General features: G+C 42.2%; 1 protein-coding gene across 6 annotated transcripts in view; it reads right to left on the bottom strand.

Annotated features, from left to right (window-relative positions):
* The window catches only part of ctns (cystinosin, lysosomal cystine transporter), a 68468-nt gene extending 44813 nt beyond the window's left edge, over window positions 1–23655 (bottom strand). Inside the window, exons 1-5 of one of the 6 annotated variants that reach the window (XR_006316101.2) lie at window positions 23456–23655; window positions 22975–23058; window positions 11354–11432; window positions 9062–9146; window positions 487–596 (exon numbers count right to left, since the gene is read on the bottom strand). Coding sequence is in view for 5 of the 6 variants with exons in the window: in XM_043720856.2 (XP_043576791.1) it covers window positions 487–596; window positions 9062–9146; window positions 11354–11432; window positions 22975–23038 (338 nt within the window). In the remaining variant the exon portion in view is untranslated. Of the gene's footprint in view, window positions 1–486; window positions 597–9061; window positions 9147–11353; window positions 11433–22974; window positions 23059–23166; window positions 23254–23329; window positions 23351–23455 lie in introns of those variants that run through there. The other 5 variants (XM_043720856.2, XM_043720853.2, XM_043720855.2 and 2 more) reach the window with 5 other exon arrangements.
* Between the last annotated feature and the right edge of the window lie 94 nt (window positions 23656–23749).

Below are 23749 nucleotides of genomic sequence, written 5' to 3'. Positions count from 1 at the left end.
AACTGGAACAGTTGGTCATAATCTTTGGCAAGGATATGAAGGCTTTAGAGAGGGTGCAAAAAAGATTTCAGATTGGCTTCAAGCTCGAAGGATGCCAGTTAGATGGATAGGTTAGAGAAGCCTTTCATTATATGGAAAAAAAGATGGTTCCAAGATTTAATAGAAGTGTACAGAATCATAACGGATTGAGATACTGAAAACTCAAGATTCAAAGGACACAGATTTAAGGTGCACGACAAGAGAAAGGACACTGACATGAGGAAAATCCTTTCTGGAAGCAGTGAGTTGTTAGAATCTGGAATACATTTGGTCAAGAGCATAGTGAAGGCAGCCTCAATTATGGCTTTCAAAAGGCAATTACATCAAGAGCTGATGAGAAAATGCTGTCAAAAAAAAAAGCAGCAATAGAATAGGTCAGCTAAATGGCTCTTCTGTAAAGCTGTCCCAGGCTGGATGGACTGAATGGACACCACAATATCTACCCACCTGGTCACATTGCTGGTGCAGTTGTTTTCAAGGTACACAGTGGTCTGACCAACCTCAACTCCTCTGACTGGTAAAACCGTTGAATTCGCTGAGTGAGAAGGTAATGTAATCTGTTAGAAGAAAATATATGAAATTAACATTTCTAATGTGCAAAGCAACATAGAAGGGGATCAATCAGAAGTGTGTGGTGGGCACAAAGTATTTCTGATTAGAAAATAATAAAGCAGAGTGTACTGTAACAAAACAGCCAGACTTGTTAATAAGATGAACTCTTTGGAGGCTCCATGGGCACTCAAAGCCAAGTGACAAGGACAAACTGGGTTCTTGACAAGGCAAGCTTGCCTTCAGCCAGCAGCTTAGGGATGCTGCTCAACTGTTTCTATACTGTAGATAATTGTTGTAGAATAAGGAACAACTTTACATTAATTTTCCAAATGAACAGTGACTGGATTAAAACAAAAAATGCTAGAGAAACTCAGCAAGTCTGGCAGTTTCTGTGGAGAAAGGCAGTCAATAATTTGGGGGAAAGAGTATGGGGGAAAACAGCAGTTAGGCAAACAAAGGAATGGTAGTAAGAAAAGCTGCTAATGCGGACCATTACTGGTCTTGTAATGACTCCTGTAAAGACTCCAGTTCATTCTCCAAGTTTCTCTGTCACATCTGTTCTGATTCCACATTCCATAGGGAGGGCCTCAAATGTCCACTTTTTTTATGCAGAGGATTCCACCACCCTGGTTGACAGTATCTTCACCGTGTTGATCCATCTCCTACACTTCTGCCCTCAGCCCTCTCTTCTCTTCCACAACACTGACAGTGTCTCCCAAGACCTTATTTTCCTTCTCACTAGCATCCACAACGAAAAGATCATAAGACCCCACTTCTGTCACGTCTAGCAGGGTGCCACACATTCACCTTCCCTGCCTGGTCAGTTTTCTGCATGGACTGTTGCCTCCAGTATACTCCTGCCCCACTCCTAACACTACCCCACACCCCCAAGGGACCTTCCTATGCAATCGCAGAAGATGTAACTCCTGCCCATTTATTTCCTCACTCCTCACGATCCAAGGCCCCAGACACACCTTCCAAGTGAAGCAGCGATTTACTCAATCTAGTTTACTGTATTCACTGCTCACAATGTGGCCTTCTCTACACTGAGCAGACAAAACATAGACTCAGCGGTTGCTTTGTGAAACATTTGCAATGTGTCCACAAGAATGACTCAGTTTCTGGTTGCCTGCCACTTCAACACATCACCATGCTCCCTTGGCACCATTCCTGTCTTGGGCCTGCTGCAATGCTCCAGCAAAGCTCAGTGCAAGCTGGAAGAACAACAACTCATTTTCTTCCTGGGGATCCAATGGACTTCAGGATTCAATATCAAGTTTAATCATTTTAGGGCCTATACACCTTCTTCCATGTCCTTTACCCAATCCCACATCTAGCCAACCACTTATGGTCCCCATTATCGGCTTTCCTTTCTCCCTGGCATACCATCTGTTGCTCTCCATCTCTCCACTTATCCGATCACTCCTTTCCTCTCCCTCATGCTGCATTGCACATACATCAAAGGGTAAAAGGATAACAAGCAAAACAGTAGGACTGATTAAGGACAACAGAGGTAACTGTGTATGGAGCAAGAGGATTCAGGGAGGATTGTAAATGAACACAGATTCTAAATGGGTCAGTGTTCACAAGTGAAACAGATGATATGGATATAGAAATCAGACAGAAAATCTGTGATATAATTAAATAAACTAGCACAGAGAGAGAGGAAGTTTGAGTACTCAGACAAGCTTAAATGTTAGCAAATCTCCAGAGGCAGATGAAATGTATCCCATGATGTTGAGCAAGCCAAGAAAGGAAATAGCAGAGGCACTTGAAAGAATTCTCAATTCTTCTCTGACCACAAGAGAAATGCTGGAGGATGGCCAATATAATACCAGTATTCGTGGAGGAAGCAAGGGATAAACCAGGAAACTATAGGCCAGTCAGTCCCCAGCTTGGTGGTGGGGAAATTATTGGAAGCAATTTTGAGAGACACAACTCATTCATTTAGAAAGGCAGGGATTAATCAAGAACAATCAGTATGGTTTTATTAAAAGAGAGGTCATATCTGACCAACTTGATTGAAAAATTCAAACAGGTGTCCAGGACTGTACAGAAGGGCAATGCTTTTGATGTAGTCTACTTGGGCTTCAGCAAGGCACCTGATAAGGTTCTGCAGTGGAGACTGACAGCCCAGGAGATCAGAGGAAATCTGATCCACAATTGGCTGAGTGGCAGAAAGCAGTAGGTGATAGTTGAACAGTCTTTTTCTGACTAGTGGGTTCCCACAGCAGTCAGAATGGGGGCTCTTACTGCTCATAGCTTTTTACGAATGATTTAGATTTGAATGGAGGACAGTTTATAGACTATTCAAAAATTGATAGGGTGGTAAATAGTCAGCACGAGGGCCTTAAACTACAAGACGACATAGATGGGCTGCTCAGTGGAAAAAATGGAATTCAATCCAGATGAGGTGATGTACTTGGGCAGCATAAACAAGGCAAGGGAATACATCATGAATAGTAGGACTCTGGGAAGCATTGTTCAGAGGGACTTTGGTTTTTACAAACACCAGTCCCTTAAGATATTAGGATGGGTGGATAAAGTGGTTAAGGAGGCACATGGTATTCTTGCCTTTATTAGTTGAAGAGCACAGAGTACAATACTAGGAAGGTTACGATGGAACTGAAAAGAGTGTCGGTTAAGCCACAGCTAGAGTATTGTATGCAGCTCTGGAATCCACTTTATAGGAGGGATTTTATTACACTGAAGAGGGTACACAGTAGATTAACCAGAATGTTGCCTGCACTGGAGAGTTTAAGATGACAGATTGGACAGACTGGGATTGTGTACTTTTGAGCAGAGGAGATTGACAGGGGAGACAATGGGATGCATAAATTATGAGGGGCATAGATAGGTAGACAGGAATAAACATGGCCAAGGAGCATAGACATAAGTTGGCGAGGGGGTGGGTGCAAATGTTTATTAGAGGAGATGCAAGGAGGAACTTCTTCACCTAGAAAGTGGTGAAAATCTGGGACTTGCTACTTGTGAGGTGAGACCTGTACAAACTAGAGGGGCTACACTTCGGCAGGACCAAGGCGGATATCCTTGGATGGAGAGTACTTGGTAGTGTGTTTGGGGAGGGTTTAAACTAGTCTGGCAGGAGGATGGGAACCAGTGGAGTAGGGCAGTAGATGCAGAAATTAAGGGAGAAGTAGAAACCAAGACAAACATGGGTAAGAACAAGAACAGGCAGGGAGACACTGTTGAAAGGAGCGGGGAGGTGGTCTGGAATGCATGGGTTTCAATGCATGCAGTATAGTGGGCAAGGTAGATGTATTTAGAGCTTTGGTAAGTATTTGGAACTATTACATTATTGCAATTACAGAAACTTGGCTGAAAGAGGGACAGGACTGGCAGCTGAATGTCCCAGGATTTAGATGTTTCAAGTGTGATAGAAGGGCATGTAAAAGGGGTCAGAGAGTTGCATTAATGGTAAAGGAGTATCTCACTGCTGTACTGAGGGAGGATACATCAGAGGAATTGTGCAGCAAGGCAGTATGGGTAAACTCAAATAGGAAATGGTCAAATCACAATGCGGGTATATACTATAGGCCTCCCAGTAGGACATGGAGGAGAGAGCATGTAGACAGATTTTAGAAAGATGCAAAAATGGCAGGGTTGTTGTGGTGGGTGATTTTAACGTCCTCTGTATTGACTGGGACTTATCATGGTAGGGGCTGAGATGGGACAAAAGTTTTAAGGAGCATTCAGGAGTGTTTTGTGACAAAGTATGCAAACAGTCCAATCAGGGAAGGAGTTATACTGGACCTGGTTTTGGGAAATGAGCCCGGCCAGGTGAGTGAAGTTACAGTGGGGGAGCATTTTGGAAGTTGTGAGCATAATATAACAGGTTTTAAGGTACTTATGGATAGGGAAAACAGCAGTCCTAATGAGAAGGTGTTAAATTGGGGAAGGCAAACTACATCAATATTAGGCAGTAAACTGGAGGATTCTGATTGAAGGCAGCTGTTTGAGGGCAAATTCACATCAGACATGTGGGAGTATTTAAAGTGGCAGTTGATACGAGTTCAGGGTAGGTATGTTCCTTTGTGAATAAAGGATAGGTAGGGCAAGTCACATGAACCTCGGATGACCAGAGATGTTCTGACCTTGGTCAAAAAGATAAAGGCAGCATACGTAGGAGAATGGGAACTGACAAAGCCCTTGAAGTATACAAGGGAAGTAGGAAAGAACTTAAACACGGAAATAGAAGCGCTTTAAAAAAAAGGGTAATTGCAAAGCAGTTAGCAAAACAGGATTAAAGAGAATCTCAAGGCTGCTGTGGTTCTGTTCGCCGAGCTGCAAACGTTCGTTGCAAACGTTTCGTCCCCTGGCTAGGCGACATCATCAGTGCTTGGGAGCCTCCTGCGAAGCGCTTCTTTGATGTTTCCGCCGGTGTTTATAGTGGTCTGTCCCTGCCGCTTCCGGTTGTCAGTTTCAGCTGTCCGCTGTAGTGGTTGGTATATTGGGTCCAGGTCGATGTGTTTGTTGATGGAGTTTGTGGATGAATGCCATGCCTCTAGGAATTCCCTGGCTGTTCTCTGTCTGGCTTGCCCTATGATAGTAGTGTTGTCCCAGTCGAATTCATGTTGCTTGTTGTCTGCGTGTGTGGCTACCAAGGATAGCTGGTCGTGTCGTTTCGTGGCTAGTTGATGTTCATGTATGCGGATTGTTAGCTGTCTTCCTGTTTGTCCTATGTAGTGTTTAGTGCAGTCCTTGCATGGTATTTTGTACACTACATTCGTCTTGCTCATGTTGGGTATCGGGTCCTTCGTTCTGGTGAGTTGTTGTCTGAGCGTGGCTGTTGGTTTGTGTGCCGTTATGAGTCCTAAGGGTCGCAGTAGTCTGGCTGTCAGTTCCGAGATGCTCCTGATGTATGGTAGTGTGGCTAGTCCTTTTGGTTGTGGTATGTCCTCGTTCCGTGGTCTTTCTCTTAGGCATCTATTGATGAAGTTGCGCGGGTATCCGTTTTTGGCGAATACCTTGTATAGGTGTTCCTCTTCTTCTTTTTGTAGTTCTGGTGTACTGCAGTGTGTTGTGGCCCTTTTGAATAGTGTCCTGATGCAGCTTCGTTTGTGTGTGTTGGGGTGGTTACTTTCATGGTTTAGGACTTGGTCTGTGTGTGTGGCTTTCCTGTATACCCTTGTAGTGAATTCTCCGTTCGGTGTTCTCTGTACCATCACGTCTAGGAATGCATCGACCTGGACCCAATATACCAACCACTACAGCGGACAGCTGAAACTGACAACCGGAAGCGGCAGGGACAGACCACTATAAACACCGGAGGAAACATCAAAGAAGCGCTTCGCAGGAGGCTCCCAAGCACTGATGTCGTCGCCTAGCCAGGGGACGAAACGTTTGCAACAAAAACTTCCAGCTTGGCGAACAGAACCACAGCAACGAGCACCCGAGCTACAAATCTTCGCACAAACTTTGAACAATCTCAAGGCTTTTTACCCATATATAAAAAGCAAAAAGGGCATCAGGGAAAGGGTTGGGCCACTCAAGGACAAAGGAGAGAATCTACATGTGAAGCCAGAAGAGGTCCTAAATAAATACTTTGTGTCGACATTCACCAAAGAGAAGGCATCGGAAGATGAACATCTCAGGGAAGGGGATGTCAAATTTCTAAGCCAAGTTTTTATTAAAAAAGGAAGAGGTGTTGCAGGTCTTAAAAAGATTGATTAGTACCCAAGTCCTGATGGAACCTGCCCCAGTATATTGAGGGAGTCAAGAGAACAAATTGCTGGAGCATTGACAGACATCTTTTTATCCTTTTTGGCCACAGGTGAGCTCCCAGAGGACTACAGAATAGAGAGTGCTGTCACATTGTTTAAAAAGGGTAGCAGGGTGCATCTAGGAAATTACAGGCCCATGAGCCTCATGTCATGGTAAGGAAGTTATTGGAAAAGTTTCTCAGGGACAAGATCTATATGCATTTAGATGCAAATGGACTGATTAGCAATAGACAGCATAGTTTTGTGTGGGGGAGGTCATGTCTCATTAACTTGATTGAGTTTTTTTTTAAAAGCAGGCATTGAAGATGATTGATGGGGGGGGGAAAAGAGAGCTGTTAATGCGTCTACATGGACTTCAGTAAAGCCTTTGATAACGTCCCTCATGGCAGACTGGTGCAAAAGGTTAAAATTCTTGGTATCAGGGATGAGCTGGCAAGAAGGATACAGAACATTTGTAGGAGACAGAAAGTAGCAGTGAAAAGATGCTTTTCCGAATGGAGGGCTGAGACAAGTGGTGTTCCACATGGATAAGTGCTGGGACCTCTGCTGTTCATGATCCACATAAAAGATGAGGAAAACATAGCTAGTCTAATGAGCAAGTTTACGGATGATACAAAGATTGGTGGAGTTGTGGATAGCGAAGAGGATTATCAAAGGATACAGATCAGTTGGAGGCATGGGCAGAAAGTGTCACATGGAGTTTAATCCGGACAAATGTGAGGTGATACATTTTGGAAGGTCAAGTACAGGTAGAAATTATACAGTGAATGGTAAACCCTTAGGAACATTGATATGCAGAGAGATCTGGGTGTGCAGGTCCACAGATCACTGAAGGTGGCAGCACAGGAAGGTAAAGTTGTAAAAAAGGCTGAAGGCATACTTGCCTTCACTGGAAGAGGCATTCAGTATGAGGATAGACAAGTTGTACTGCAGCTTTATAGTATTTGCAGGCAGAACTGGCTCGAAGGTAGAAGACAGAGGGTGATGGTGGAATATTGCTGTTCAGACTGGAGGCCTGTGACCAAAATTGGAGGTGCAGTGGGCCAATGGGATGAGATGTGGCAGATAGAGTTTAATTTAGATAAACGTGAGTTGCTGCATTTTGGAAAGGCAAATCAGGGCAGGACTTATACACTTAATGGTAAGGTCCTGGAGGGTGTTGCTGAAAAAAAGAGAGAGATCTTGGAATGCAGCTTAATAGTTCCTTGAAAGTGGAGTCACAGATAGATAGGATAGTGAAGGCAGCATTTGGTATGCTTGCCTTCACTGATCAATGCATCGGGTATAAGGAGTTGGAAGGTCATGTTGCGACTGTACAGGACATTGATTAGACAACTTTTGGAATACTGTGTACAGTTCTAGTCTCCCTTCTATAGGAAGGATATTGTGAAACTTGAAAGGGTTCTGAAAAGATTTACAAGGATGTTGCCAGGCTTTGAGGGTTTGAGCAATAGGAGAAGCTGTATAGGCTGGGGCAGTTTTCCCTGGAACATCGGAGGCTGAGGAGTGACCTTATAGAGGTTTATAAAATCAAGAGGCGAAGATAGTGTAAATTCATGACTATTTTTTCCACACGCAAGGTGGGAGTGGAGAGAAGAGTCCAAAGCTAGAGGTTTAGGGTGAGAATGGAAAGATTTTAAAAAAGGGTCTTGAAGGGCAACTTTTTCATGCAAAGGGTGGTGTGCATATGGAACAAGCTACCAGAGAAAATGGAGGCTGGTACAATTGCAACATTCAAAAGGCATCTGGGTAAGTATATAAATAGAAAGTGTTTAGACTGAATTGGCCAAATGCTGGCTAATTTATTTATTTGGGATATCTGGTCAGCTTGGATGAGTTGGACCAAAGGGTCTATTTCCATATTGTACATCTCTATGACACGACTTCAGTTAGGCCACACTTGGAACATAGTTCTGATCACCAAACTATCAGAAGGATGTGGATGCTTTGGAGAGGGTACAGAAAATGTTTACCAGGATGTTGTCTGATATGGGGGATTTAACCTGAGAAGAAAGGGTGGGAGAGATCAGGTTTTCACTGGAACACAGGAAGTGGAGGGTCAACCATTAGAAGTTTATAAGATTATGAATTGCATGGGTAGAGTGGAAAGTCTGAGGCTTTATTCCAGGTGGAGGGGTCAATTACCAAGGGACATAGGTTCAAGGTGTGAGGAAATGGGGAAGTGTAGAGTTTAAGAGAGATGTGCAAGGCAAGTTTTGCCCCACAGAAGGTGTTGTGTGCCTGGAACATGCTGCCAGAGGTGGTGGTGGAAGCAGACAATAGCAGCATTCAAGAAAAAAAAACCTGGATGAATACATGAATAGGAAGGGAATAGAGGGATATGGATCCTGTAAGTGAAGACAGCTTCAGTACGGATGGACAAAATGTGTTGGCACAGGCTCAAATGTCCGAAGGGCCTGTTCCTGTGCTGTATTGATCTTTCTGCCGGTTGGGGTGGTAGAAGCAGAAACCCTGGTAACATTTAAGCAGCATTTAGATGTGCACTTGTGATGCCAAGGCATACAGGGCTATGGGCCAAGTGATGGAAAATGGGACTAGAATGGATGCTACAGACTGTCACGGACATGATGGGCTGAAAGGCTTTTTTTTCTGTGCCGGAGATACCATGACTGCATGATTCATTGAAAATCCCTTAGGAAATGAACAGGACAATCATCTGATCAAATGCAAATTAAACAGTGCTGGACAATGATATCAGTACTTACATATTCGGGCAGTTCCACAACTGAAGTCTGCTTCGATGAGAATGTAACATTAAATATGACAACTAGAGTCTCCTGCAAGCGTGCACTGTGAGGGAAACAACAGAAGGTTTCTACACTTTGCAACCATATGAGTAACCTATTTGAATTGAATGTTAAATAAGAACTTGTGAAAGTTTCCATACATCTTCAGAATATTCCAATACAATTTCCAGCCAATTGATTACCTCCAAAGTGCAATATGGCCCTGCAAACAGCAATGAGTTAAAACAGAAGACAATTTGCACTTGGATGCTGCTCAAAGGCTGCATTAAATTCCACCATTGGTTAGGTATGTTTAAAATACAATCAGCCATGATTCAATTGCGAGAACAGACTCAAGGTTCTAATGGCCAATTTATGTTCCTATGTTATTCCTACCTCCTTCAATATATTAAGCCTTTATTAGGGTGTCAAAATATTTGTTCCCTTTAAAAGGCTCTCTCTGAAATATTTGAGGGGTATTTCTGCAGGTTTCCTTTTTCATTCTCACGATTAAACAATACAACGATGTAGCATGTTGCCTTCTGCATTTGTATATCTTTTAGGATTTTATTTAGATAAACAAGATTTCACAAATATTTTATACTTAAATTTGAGAAGATTTGTAACTCAGGTTGATGATAAGTATGTAAGTTAGCTCGCTGAGCTTGAAGGTTTGATTTCAGATGTTTCGTAGGAATGAGGTAACATCACCAGTGACAGTGCTGAAAATGTGTTGCTGGAACAGCGCAGTAGGTCAGGCAGCATCCAGGGAACAGGAGAATCGACGTTTCGGGCATAAGCCCTTCTTCAGGGCAGTCTCTGGTGAAGCGCTAGTGGTATGGCCCACTTGTTTTAAGGTGGGCGATGTCATTTCCGTTTTTTTCCCCCCCAAGGGAAGGTAGTTAGGATCTAAAGTGGTGTGTTTATTGATGGAGTTCTAGTTCGAATGCCATGCCTCTAAGAATTCTCATCAATGTCTTTGTTTCACCTCTCCTAGGATGTGTGTGTTGTCCCAGTCAAAATGGTGATAGTGAGTAGTAACGTTTGGTGGCCAGTTAGTGTTCATATATCCTGTTGGCAAGTTTCCTGCTTGTTTGTCCAATGTAGTTTTTTTTAAAAACAATTCTTACATGGTATCATTTAAATGACATTAGTTTTGCTGGTAGTTTCTAATGGATCCTTTAGGTTCATCAGTCATTGTTTAAGTGTGTTGGTAGGTTTGTGGGCTACCATGATGCCAAGGGGTCTGAGTAATCTGGAGGTCATTTCTGATATGTCTTTGATGGAAGGTAATGCAGCTATAGTTTTTGGTTGCGTTGTATCTGCTTGTTTGGTTTTGTTTCTGAGCAATTGACAGATGACTGCAAATGCTGGAAACCAGATTCTGGATTAGTGGTGCTGGAAGAGCACAGCAGTTCAGGCAGCATCCGAGGAGCAGTAAAATCGACGTTTCGGGCAAAATCCCTTCATCAGGAATAAAGGCAGAGAGCCTGAAGGGTGGAGAGATAAGTGAGAGGAGGGTGGGGGTGGGGAGAAAGTAGCATAGAGTACAATAGGTGAGTGGGGGAGGGGATGAAGGTGATAAGTCAGGGAGGAGAATGGAGTGGATAGGTGAAAAAGAAGATAGGCAGGGAGAGCAGCATACCACCAGCGCTTCACTGGAGACTCACTGATGATGTTATCTAGTATGGTAATGAAACATCTGAAAACATACCTTCAAGCTCAGTGAGCAAACTTACATACTTATGCTCAAATTGCTTAACTTGGGGAAAAAATAGATTTATTATAAATAAATCTCCCATACCATTTTATGATATATTAATATTGATTTTCCAAGATTGAATGCTTCCCTAACTGGGAAAAATATAACTTTTAAATAGCTCCACAAAAACCTTGAATGCAGGACATGGACTATCATCCAGGTGAACAGATCACCCATCACTTTGTACTCTGCATCCTAACCTTAAGGCCTCAGCATTTCCCGATTGCGCTTAATATAGCTTTCTGCCCTCTCCTAACAGCATAGTTGATTATAAACTTTATTTCCTAATAAATAAAACTACACCACCACTCAGGCCCTGCTCCCACATACTGCCTTAGATTGACATTTAGCCCTTCCCCTCCCCTCATTGATTAACACTCATGGCAACTTTCAGTAAGGTTTACCAACAGCCCTGCTCTATGTTCCTCCTAATACAACATAATCTTAGCCACCTAATAACAAATTCACTGTGCTTCACTCAGCCAAATATCAGGTGAAACAGAACTAACCTTGGAACAACACTGATGTTTTGAATATCACCAATTTGCAGGTCAACATGTGCAGGTATCTTTAGTGTCACAGAGTTTTCTGAAATCAGACAAAAACATTGATTGAACTTCTACTTAATGAGGATCAGGATGCAGATGATCAGAAACTTATCCCTGTTGCATAAATGTAAAAGAAAGAGGTAAGTGGGCACAAACATTTGTAGCAAGTGTATCCAATTGCACAACTGGAGTCCGAGCTGCAGACATTGCTTTGCTTGAACGCTTTGTGGTCAAACCCTCAAACTAAGCAATTCAAACTTGGTCTGTAATCAGGGATAGGAAGGTGTGACTACAAGTGGGCAGGAGGTAGTATCCCAGAAATTTCAACCATTGCAATTGTCCAATGGTTACAAGGTTCTTGCAAGTTGAGTGGACAATACTGGGGATTGAAGAGAGCATGAGCAAACTAACCACTGCACAAAGGAGCCGGAGGAGAAAGAAACATAGTAGTAATAGGACTCGGTATAATCAGGGGAATAGATATTGTTCTCTTCAGCCATCTGCTCGAGTCCTGAGGAGTATACATCAGCTGCTGGTCCCAAGGTTAAAGTAATCTACCAAGGACTGGACAGGAATTGGAGTGCAAAGGAAGGTTGCCATCTGCATCCATGTTGTATGAAGTAATTGAGAAGTCTAGAAAAGGTTTCTGAAAATGTTTGAACAGTTGGGAGCTAAATTAAAAAGTGGAACCTCCAAGTTAATAATCTTGGGATTACTACAGGAGTCACAGGCAAACTGACAATGGATAAATAAAGTCAAAAAAGTTAACTGCATGGTTCAAAAGATTATTATGGGGAGAATAGGTTTCACTTTATGGGGTACTAGCATCGACACTGGGATACAAGGGAGCTGTTCTGGTGGATTGGGCTTCACTTGAATTATGCTGGGACCAGTGTCCTGGTGAAATGATTAAATTAATTTGGTGGGGATTGGGTTTACTTAAGCTTAAAAACACAGGTGGATAGGGTTGTTACTGTATGACAACTATTTGGATAACAATACCCAGAGTGAGGACATGAAGGGAGACTGTACAAACATAGAAAAGCACTGGCACATAGGGTCAAGGTGGAAAAAATGTTAAAAGGCAAAATTGATGACTCTTTACATAGATATGCTTCATGTTTGTAATTAATTGATTAATTAATAGCACAAAGACTTTAAGTGACATGACCTTATAGCCATTACAAAAATATGATTATAAGGAGATCAAAGCTAGGAACTAAATATTCCATGGCATGTAAAATAGGAAAGATGGGCTAACTTTTTAATACAAGAGGGAAGAGGCATGATAGCAAGGAATCGTAACAGAAGATGTCAATTCCATATAGCTGCAGCTAAGAAATAACAATAACAATGGTGGGTGCAATCTAAAGGTCCCCTAACAGTAGCTATACTGTATGACAGAATAAATCAATAGATTTTGAAGGCATATAGAAAATGGCAATGGATTAATCATGAATGGCTTCAATTTTCATATTGACTGTGAAAATCAAAGTGGCACAGACAGCCTTAAGAAAGAATTCCGAGTATACTTGGGCCAGTTTTCTACAACAATGTGTTGTGGATCCAATCAGGGATCACACTACTACTTTAGATCTGGCAATGTGTAAAGAGGCAGGTTTAAGTAAATAATCAGTGGAGAAGATCCCTTAGGAAACAGTGGCCAGAACTTGATACAGCTTACCATTCAGTTGGAGAGCTGGATCAAAAATAACAGTGCAAACTTAAATAAGGGTAATTACAAATGAATAAAGGCAGAGCTGAGGGTAAACTGCCAAATTATATAAATACAGACAGCAAGAACTGTTTTTAAAAAAAAAGAGAACACCAAAGCGAATATAGGCTGCTTAGAGAATGAGACCAAGGAAATAATAATGGAGAATCAGGAAACTGTAGAGTCAAATAATTATCGAGTCAGCCTTATGATGGAGACACTAATAGCATTCCAAAATTACCATTTAAACAAGGGGCAAACAGGGGAGGAGAAATAGATAGGGCAAAAATGGGGCAAAAGGCTGATGGGGTGCAGCCTGGAATATAAAGAGAAGTAGCTGTAGAGAAAGAGGATATGCTGATGGTAAGCTTCCAATGTTCCTTAGATTCTGGAAACTCAGGATTGGAAATCAGGCTTTTTGAAAAAGATGAAAATGAAGAAAATTAGGTAACTTAGCATCTATCTTTGGGAAAGTGTGCAGAGTCTATTATAAAGGATATAATAACGGATCATCTAGAAATATTTAATATAATCAGCATCATGGAAAGTTGATGGAAAGCAGGGTAGATGAAGGGGAACTAGTTGGTGTAACATACTTGGACTTCCAAAAGATGGTTCGATGAGGTACTGCACAATAAGATACTTAATAAAACAAGAGCCCACGGTGTTGGGGATAGTATATTAGCATAGATAAAGGATTGGCTAAATAGAGGATGAGGAGGAGGTACCAGTGCTGGATTAGGGACGACAAAGTTAAAAATCACATTCAGTACTTCCACATAAACCTGCTGGACTATAATCTGGTGCTGTGTGATTTTTAACTAAAAAGAGGAGACAGAGTTGGAATGAAGGGGGTATTTTCAGGTTGGCAACATGCAAGCAGTGAGTGCCACAGGAATCAGTAATAGATCATTCACTTCCCTCATTCAAGACATTAATAGGCCACAGTTATTTACAATATACATATTACTGATATATTGCGAATGATAGAAATTGGTAAGACGACATGGTGGATTAGAGTCTATATAGGGTTAAGGTTAAGCAAGTGGGCAAAAACATGACAGACCTTCCATAAGGTGGGGAAATGTGAGGACATGCACTGTGACAGGAAAAGAAGAAATTGATTATTAAACAGATATTGACAAGAAAAAGGTAGTTGGATTTGGGATCACAAATCACAAAAAAGCCAACATAAATGTTCAGAAAGTAATATTGGAGGCAAATAAAATGTTTGGTACTTGTTTCCAAGAGAATTGAGGATGAAACTATACAATATTGTGAACAGTGTTGGGTCTTTTTTTGAGAATGAGATTGGCAATGGAGGTTAATTAGATTTGTCCCAATTTTGGAGGAATTTTCTTAGAGAAGAGTTGGAGTAAGTTGGCCTTGTGCTCATTGTAGTTTAAAAGATTGAGAGGGACCTTATTGAAACGTTCAAGATTCATAAGGGTATCTACAGAAAGGTTATTTCACCTTTTGGAACAGTCTAGGATCAGACATCATAATTTTAGAATAAGGAATCACCTGTTTAAGACAAGGATGATAAGGAATTTCTTTGCGGAGTTTAGTGTTTCTATGGAAATATTTACCACAGAAGGCTGTAGGGGCTGGATCCTTAAGTACATTGAAGATAGAGGTAGAAAGATTTTTAATGGGTACCAAGATTCCAGGATTATGGGAAAAAGGCAGGAAACCAGCAAAGAAGATTATCTGATCATAACTGTCACAATACACTGTGGTCATACACTAGAAATCAAGCTCCATTATTCCTGGAGTCGCCACAAAGGTTGATGATATTAAAATGTACACGAATATCCCAATTTTGTGTTCATTCTAGACTCAGTTTGACAGAAACCATGGGCCAGGTTCCTGTGCATTTGTTGGTTTAAGGGACGGCACAGTGGTTCTGTGGTTAGCACTGCTGCCTCATAGCACCAGGGTCCCAGGTTCAATTCCAGCCTCAGGTGACTGTCTGTGTGGAGTTTGCACATTCTCCCAGTGTGCCTGGGTTTCATCCGGGTGCTCCGGTTTTGTCCCACAGTCCAAAGATGTGCAAGTCAGGTGAATTAACCATGCTAAATTGTCCATAGCGTTAGGTGCATTAGTCAGAGGGAAATGGGTCTGGGTGGGTTACTCTTCGGAGGGTCGGTGTGGACTGATTGGGCCGAAGGGCCTGTTTCCACACTGTAGGGAATCTAATCTAAATCCAATTCCCAGTATGCGGACACTGCTGGCTGAGACAGCATTTATTTCTCATTCCGAATTGCCTGGAGGACAGTTAAGTGTTAGCCACATTACTCTGGGTCTCTTTCAAACATAGGCTAGACAGAGTAAGAACAACAGATTTCTTTCCATAAAGGACATTAGTGGACAAGATTTTTTTTCATGATAATCAACTCTACTCCATATTTTATTGTGTTCAAATTTCACCATGAGATAGAGGGATTCAGATCCTTGTCCCTAAAACTTTTACCTGCGGTTCTGCACTGCTAGCCCACTGACATTACCATTATCTCACTACTTCCCCACCTTCTCCACAGCTACTCTTTCAAGTCCTGTGAACTTTCTTTGAACAGTCTCCAAAGCCAGTACTGCATATTGTTCCAAAACTGCATGTAAATTTCAGACCTTATAGTGATAAGAATCTAGTCACAGTTAAACAATTAGGAAGTGTCTATCGCATTTTAGTCCAATATTTCAAAAGGCACAAAAAACAAAACATGGTTTTTATCTCATTGACTGGCAAAGCACACAGTCGGCTAAATGACCTAATTCTATGGGTAAGACTATTACCTGGAGGATAGAATGTAACGTGGAACAGTGTGAAGTTATATTTACTTTGCCGGAATAGCAGAAATGCAGAGTATTTCTTAAATCGTGAGAGATTAGAAAATGTTGTCCAAGTGTGGTTCAGAGGTTACTACTGCTGCCTCACAGTGCCAGAGACTCAGGTTCAAGTCCACCCTTGGGCGATTGCGTGTAGTTTGCACATTCTTCCCACGTCTGAATGGCTTTCCTCCACGTACTCTGGTTTCCTCCCACAATCCAAAGTCATGCAGGTTAGGTGGATTGATCATGCTAAATTGCCTAGTGTCCACAGATGTGCAGGCTAGATGGATTAGTCATGAGAGATGCAGGGTTACAGGGATAGGGTAGGCAGATGGGATGCTCTTTGGAGAGTTGGTGTGGACTCAGTGGGCTGAATGGCCTGATTCTACATTGTAGTGACTCTATGATTCTATGAGATCGAGAGGTCCTTCTTCATGAATCATTGAAAGCTAGCACGGAGGAGCAGTATACTTAGAAATATGTAAAGACTATGTTTTTTTTAGTGTTTTTTTTAAATGATGAACTGAAATGAGAAAGAACCACTTTTATAAACTGTGTTTTGCAAGGACTGCTGTAGGATTTGAAAAGCAAGTAACTTGACACATTGTTAAACAATAAAACTTGAGTTGTGTATTCAGGTGGAGCTTTGGTTAGCAACAAGTTGATTGGTGTATGGACTAGTGACCAGTCAATTACAAAGCTTTTTGTAATCGTCAGGGCTGGGAACAAGAGATGGAGAGAAACCACCAAGAGCTCTCTCTCCATTCTGTGCAGTAAATCACTAAATCTGAAGGAAAACAGTATCTTCCTTCATCAGCTGTTGTAAGCTGTGACATTTATTTGAGAAATTAGAAATCTTTCAAAGATGTCACACTATACCTCTTGCAAACCAGTGGAAGCATTCAGAAAAGGAAAGCTAAAAATACCTCTGAACAGCAAAAGCCAATTTAGCAGATCTTGTGAACAAAGATTACTGTACTGCTTTTCTCGTTTTCCTTCTGTTCACGTGCTTTTTTAACCAGTCTGAGTGCAAGGTAGACTTATAAAGGATATTAGAGTTTTAATTTGTAGTGTTACATGCCAGCAGTTTTAACTGTTACCTGTAGCTACAGTCTATTCACTTGCAATAGACAGTATTTAGTACTAAAACTGGTCCATGTTTTGTTTTAATCAATTTGGGTAGAGAAGACAGGTAATTCCACCTATCTGCTCCACACTGCCCACCAACCTATCACAATCACCTCCCACCTGCATCCACCTACCTCCCCCCCCCTCCACATTCCTGTGGAAGGGCTTATGCCTGAAACATCGACTCTACTGCTCCATAAGTGCTGCCTCGCCTGATGTGTTTTTCCCAGCGCCACACTTTTCAACTCATACGTGAAACGCAGTGAAAGTAAAAAAGTCCCCTGGGCTGGATGGGATTTATCAGAGGATGCTCTGGGAAGCTAAGGAGGAGATAGCAGAGCCTTTGGCTTTGATATTTGAGTCATCATTGTCTATAGATTTAGTACCAGAGGACACGAGGATTGCAAATGTTGTGCCCTTGTTCAAGAAGGGCAGGAGATAACCCAGGTAATTATAGACCAGTGAGCCTTACTTCTGTTGTAGGAAAGGTTTTGGAAAGTATTATAAGAGATAAGATTTATAATCATCTAGCAAGCAACAATTTGATTTCAGATAGTCAATATGGTTTTGTCAAGGGCAGATTGTGTCTCACAAACCTCTGAGTTTTTCGAGAAAGTGACCAACCAGGTAGATGAAGGTAGGGCAGTTGATGTGGTATACATGGATTTCAGTAAAGCCTTTGACAAGGTTCCACACGGTAAGTTGTTGGAGAAAATGCAGAGGCATGGAATTGAGGGTGATTTACCAGTTTGGATTAGAAACTGGCTTTCTGAAAGAAGACAGCGAGTCATGGCTGATGAAAAAATATTCAGCCTGGAATCCAGTTACTAGTGGTGTGCCACAAGGATCTGTTTTGGGACCACTGCTGTTTGTCATTTTTATAAATGACTTTGACGCAGGCACAGGTGGATGGATTAGTACATTTGCAGGTGACACTAAAGTCAGTGGAGTAGTGGATAGTTTGGAAGAATGTTACAGGTTGCAGGGGGACTTGAATAAACTGCAGAATTGGGATGACAGGTGGCAAATGGAGTTCAATGCAGCTACATGTGAGGTGATGCACTTTGGGAGGAATAACAGGAAGGCAGAGTACTGGGTCAATGGAAAGATTCTTGATAGTGTGGATGTGCAGAGGGATCTTGGAGTCTATGTACATAGATCCCTAAAAGTTGCCACCCAGGTGGATAGTGCTGTTAAGAAGGCATACAGTATGTTAGGTTTCATTGTTAGAGGAATCGAGTTCCAGAGCAGTAATATCATGCTGCAACTATACAAAACACTAGTGCAGCCACACTTGAAATATTGTGTACAGTTCTGGTCGCCATATTTCAGGAAGGATGTGGAAGCATTGGAAAAGGTGCAAAGGATATTTACCAGCATGTTGCCTGGTCTGGAGGGAAGGTTTTATGAGGAAAGGCTGAGACTTAGTCTGTTCTCATTGGAAAGATGACGACTAAGAGGGGATTTGATAGAGACATACAAGATGATCAGAGGATTAGATAGCGTAGACAGTGAAAGTCTTTTTCCTAGGATGATGACATCAGCTTGTACAAGGGGGCATAACTACAAATTGAGGGGTGATAGATTTAAGACAGATGTCAGAGGCAGGTTCTTTACACAGAGAGTGGTAAGGGCGTGGAATGCCCTACCTGCTAATGTAGTCAACTCAGCCACATTAGGGAGATTTAAACAATCCTTAGATAAGGAGAAGGAATTCCTCCTCAGGAGGTTCCAGAAACTTTGAAATTCTCCACTCCAGACTGCCATTCAAGGCAGAGACAGACAAATGTCTGAACAAGGGAATCCAGGTTATATAGAATAGATAAAACCAGATCAGCCATGATCTGACTGAATGGCAGAACAGGATTGAAGGGTCGAATGACCTACATGCGCTCCTAATTCTGATGTTATGTTGAAGGAAATGTGGTCTAGGCCATAAACTGTGGTAGGCACAGGCACATGGGTGTGATGGTCTTTCAGTTCTGCTTCCAAATAAAGCGCGCGCACGCGCACACATACATGATCGGTAAAACAACCTCGCAACTAACCACTTTGCTGCCAGGTTAGTGATCGCTCTTTAAGGAAGGTGATCAGTGTAGCTTGCATTGTACAATGCAATTTTCATACATCAGAAACTGGAAGGGCCAAACACCACTGATAATTGCAGATCCGTATATGCAACATGGTAAAGACACAACGCAAATGTCACTTAGTAAAACTCCCATAAAAGTAGTTGTTAGCTGCACGGACCACAATGATAAGTGAAACATTACTAGAGGCTCTACCTCTCTCATCATTTACATGCTCTCAAAACAAATGCAGTAGTTCATGACATTGAACAAATGTAGTTCTGTCCTAGTGAACTGTAGCATACTCCAACATCCTGTTCTCTACTGGACCAAATACAGCTTTTCAAATGGGCAGTACGGTTCCTCAGTGGTTAGCACTGCTGCCTCTTGGCACTAGTGAATCTAGTTTGATTCGACTTGGGTGATTGTGTGGAATGTGTGTTCTCTGCGTGGGCTTCCACCAGATGCTCCAGTTTCCTCCCACAGTCCAAAGATGTGCAGACTAGGTGGGTTGACCATGCTGAATTGCCCTCTAGTGTCAGGGATGTGCAGCCTAGTGGAATGGCCATGGTAAGTGCAGGGTTACAGGAATAGGGTGGAGGGATGGGATACTCTTCGAACGGTTGGTTTGGATTTGATGAGCCAAATGGCCTCTTTCCATACTGTAGGGATTCTACGATTTTGGTTTTACAGCACTCACATTTGAACCCCATGACAATTTAAGGTCTGTGTCTCTTTTCCTGTAAAGGAGGCTGTTTTAAAAAAATTCTCAAGGTCAGGTTCGCAGGAAAGTAGTCTGACACAGAACAAACAGCCAAGAGGCGAGTCTGCTAGAATATAAGTGTTTTATTCCCCGCAGCGTCGCCGCAACCAGTCTCGTACTTACAACGGGTCTGGTTTATACTCACTCTACGTGTTACCGGAACTGGGAGCCGTCAGTTCTCGTAGAGCGGTTGCCAACAACCCACGCTCGGCGGTTAAACGCAACCCCGGAGCAGACTCTACCGAACTGGAGACTTTTCCAGCTGATATACTCTTTTCCAGATATAAACATTCATGTGAACAGCAGAGCAAGGCTAAAAAACACATTCCATTCTGGTTACATACAGATAAGAAGATTCACACGGGAAGGTGTATAATAAGATTCACACGGGACTAAGCGACACCTTCCATTTTCGGTTAGATTCACACATGTATTGGGACACAATTTTAACCCTTTCACCACATTCCACTGCTTGGCCCAATACATGTGTTGCATAATGATTCACACATGTATTGGGACATAATTTTACACCACAGAGGCTGGAAACATTCAGCATTCTAATATCATGGTCAGAGCTGGATGATTACACATTGGTCAGATGTCAGACAAGAAGAGGAACTGAATCTGAGTCATTTTGTTCCAAAGAAAAACCAACATCCAGTTTTCAGTTAATGAGTATTTTCAACAAGTTCCAACAGCTATGATATTTCCAAAACAAGATATTCATGAGATAGGGTCCCTACAGAACGGCAATATAAACCTTTAACAAAAGATATGCACACATAGAAGAGGTGACACACAACTGTCAGATTGAAAAGGAGACAGAACATGACCTGTGAACTACAGACCAGTCAGCTCAGGTGATTGGAATCACACAGAGATGATCAGAAAATAGAAAACAAATTAATCAAAAATATTCTGAAGAACTAAATCATCACAGAATTCATTGATGCATGGAAAGTGTAAATACCTTCTACACAAATGTTATGTATTTGGATTTGTGCAGCATGGTCGTTGATACACTATTGCACAGTAGGTACATTGAAAAGTTCATGGCAAAAAGGTATAAGGTAAAGGGTAGTTATTCAAGTTAAAGGATGGTGTTCTTTAAAGGTTCAGTGTTGGGATCACTGCCATTCATAATTTACATGAATAATCTGGATTGATGAAATTAAAAATTATGCCAGACTGAGGTTTTGGAACGGTGGGGAATATAAAGACAATAAGAAAGCGATTACAGCAGATGCTGAGAGTGGTGTTGGAAATGGCTCCTGCCCAAAATGTTGACTCTCCTGCTCCTCGGACACTGCCTGACCTGCTGCACTTTTCCAGCACCACACGTTTGACTCAATAAAAACACAAATCATTAGGAACAGAAGCAGGCCACTTTGCCCCTCAAGGTTGCTTTGCCATTCATTAAGATCACAGCCAAACTGATTATGGTCTATACTTTCCTGCTTGCCTCTCAGTCTTCAACTCCCTTGTGATCAATGTCTGTCCAACTCAACCCTGTAATATATTCAATGATTCAACCTCCATTGCTGTTTGGGAAAGAACACCACAGACTCATGACCAGAGAGGTAATTCCTCACATGTGTCTTAACTGGGAGATGCATTATTTTTAAACTGTCCATAGTATGAGATTTCCCCAACTGGGGAACAGGGTGAAGATCGTTTCAATAAGGTCACATTAATTCATCTAAACTCCAATTTGAAAGGCCCAACACGTTCTAACTTTTCCTCATACGCTTACCCCTTCATTTAAGGACCAACATAGAGAACATCTTCTGATGAATTATCACTGTATGCCCATTTTCTCAGCATAGTAACCAAAATTTTCACAATACTCTCCACGTGGCCGTGCACAGTTGTAGCAAGACATTCCTACTTTCAAATTTCCTCCCTCTTGCAATAAAAGGACTAACATTTCATTTGCCTTTCTAATCTTTGTTTCGTGTACAGGGATCCCTCTGTTCCACAGCATCCTGCAATCTCCATTTAATTAGCACTATATTTTCCTTTACTTCTAGCCAAAGTGAACCACCTCACATTTTCCCACATCATACTCCATCTGCCAATTTAAAATAAAAATCAGCTCAATTAACCCATCTACATCCCTTTGCAGGCTCCATGTTTGCTCCTCACATCTTGCTTTCCTATCAATTTTCATACTGTGAGCATGTTTGGCTGTAATACAATTCATCTCTCCATCCAAGTAATTAATATTGATTGTAAATAGTTAAAGCTCAGCACTATTCCCTGTGACACTGCAGACCAACTGAAAACGTTTGTAATCAACCCTGCATCCATTCTGATATTTTACCTCAAACATTATGAGCTCTAATCTTTGCCATGACTTTTTAATGTGGCACCTAATCACACGTCTTCTGAAAATGCAAATATGCATCTACTGATTTCCCCACCTCGTTTGTTACATCCTCAAAGAAGTCAAATACATTTGTCAAACAAGTTTCATTTAACCATTTTGATTCTGCTTGATTGTATCACAATTTTCTGAATGTCTTGTGATACTTCACTATACTGAATCATTTTGGGCATCTTATCCAGGGAAAGGTGTATTGACATTGGGGGCAGTCCTGAGAAGATTCACTATCCTGATCATGGGTAATGGAAGGATTGTCTTTGAGGACATATTGAGTAAGTTGGGCCTGTACTTTATAAGATTAGAAGAATGAGAGGCGATTTTATTGAAGCTAGAGATTCTTAGGGAACTTCATAGCATAGATGCAAAAAGGTTCTATCCCTTGTGGGCAAGTCTAGGACAAAAGGCATAAACTCAGAATAAGAGATGGTTCACTAAAAACAGAGATGAGAAGGAATTTCTTTTCTCAGAGGATTGTAAGTCTGAGGAATTCTTTACAACAGAGAGCTGTAGAGGCTGGGTCATTAAGTATAGGCTTTTAATCAGCAAGGGACTCAAAGGTTATGGGGAAAAGGCAGGAAAGTGGAGTTGAGGATTCTGATTAGTTCTGATTTCATTGATTTGTGGAGCAGATTTAATGGGATGAACGACTTGCTTCAGCTTCTACATCTTACGGTCTAATATTGTAATACTTACCACATTTTACTGTGAGGCTGAACAAACAGCAGACAGAAAGCGACAGCACTACAGGAAGTTTCATTTTTCAGATTTAAACCTTTGCTGGAAGGAAATAAAGAGCATTAGTAAATAACAGTATTTACTATGGAGAAGGTCTTGGAAATTATAGAATGTGGGGAAATAGATGGTGACATCTTGAAAAATACCCACATTACAAAGGTGGTGGTGCTGGATGTCTTGAAATGCAAAGAAGTGGATAAATCCCCAGGACCTGATGAGGTGTACCCCAGGTGTACCCGACCTGCCCGGGGGGGGTGTACACCCCCCACACTGACCTTCCTGTGGGATTACTGACCCAATCCATATAACAGACCTGAGGTAGAGCCACCGAATCCGAAACATCTGCCAGGCCGGCTGAGATTTTCCAGCAATTTCTGCTCTTTTGCCCCTCCCCCACACTGACCTCCCGGGGGTGGGGACACCACCCCCACACACTGACCTGACTGACAGGGACCAGCCTCCGCGCGTATTCCCGCTGCTCTGATCCCGCTTCCCGCGCGCACCTTTCCCCGACCTGATGAAGTGTGACTTCATTTGCGGATTGTTCCCTGAAGAACACGCACGCGCACACAGGATGAGGAACGGGAGCCGCGAATCCACATCTGCGAGCTCGGGACCAGTGGGCGGGACCAGTATGGTGAGGCCAACGGCCACAGTCCGGACTGAATGGGCGGGGCGACGTTCTGATGAGCGGCGATGACGGTCACGACCGATGGGCGGGACAAATACCTTG

This window comes from Chiloscyllium plagiosum, unplaced genomic scaffold (assembly GCF_037043375.1).
Source record: "Chiloscyllium plagiosum isolate Xiang-an unplaced genomic scaffold, Cpla_swu_hap1 HiC_scaffold_28, whole genome shotgun sequence".
NCBI classification, from domain to species: domain Eukaryota; kingdom Metazoa; phylum Chordata; class Chondrichthyes; order Orectolobiformes; family Hemiscylliidae; genus Chiloscyllium; species Chiloscyllium plagiosum.
This window is presented reverse-complemented; position numbering and strand designations above follow the sequence as displayed.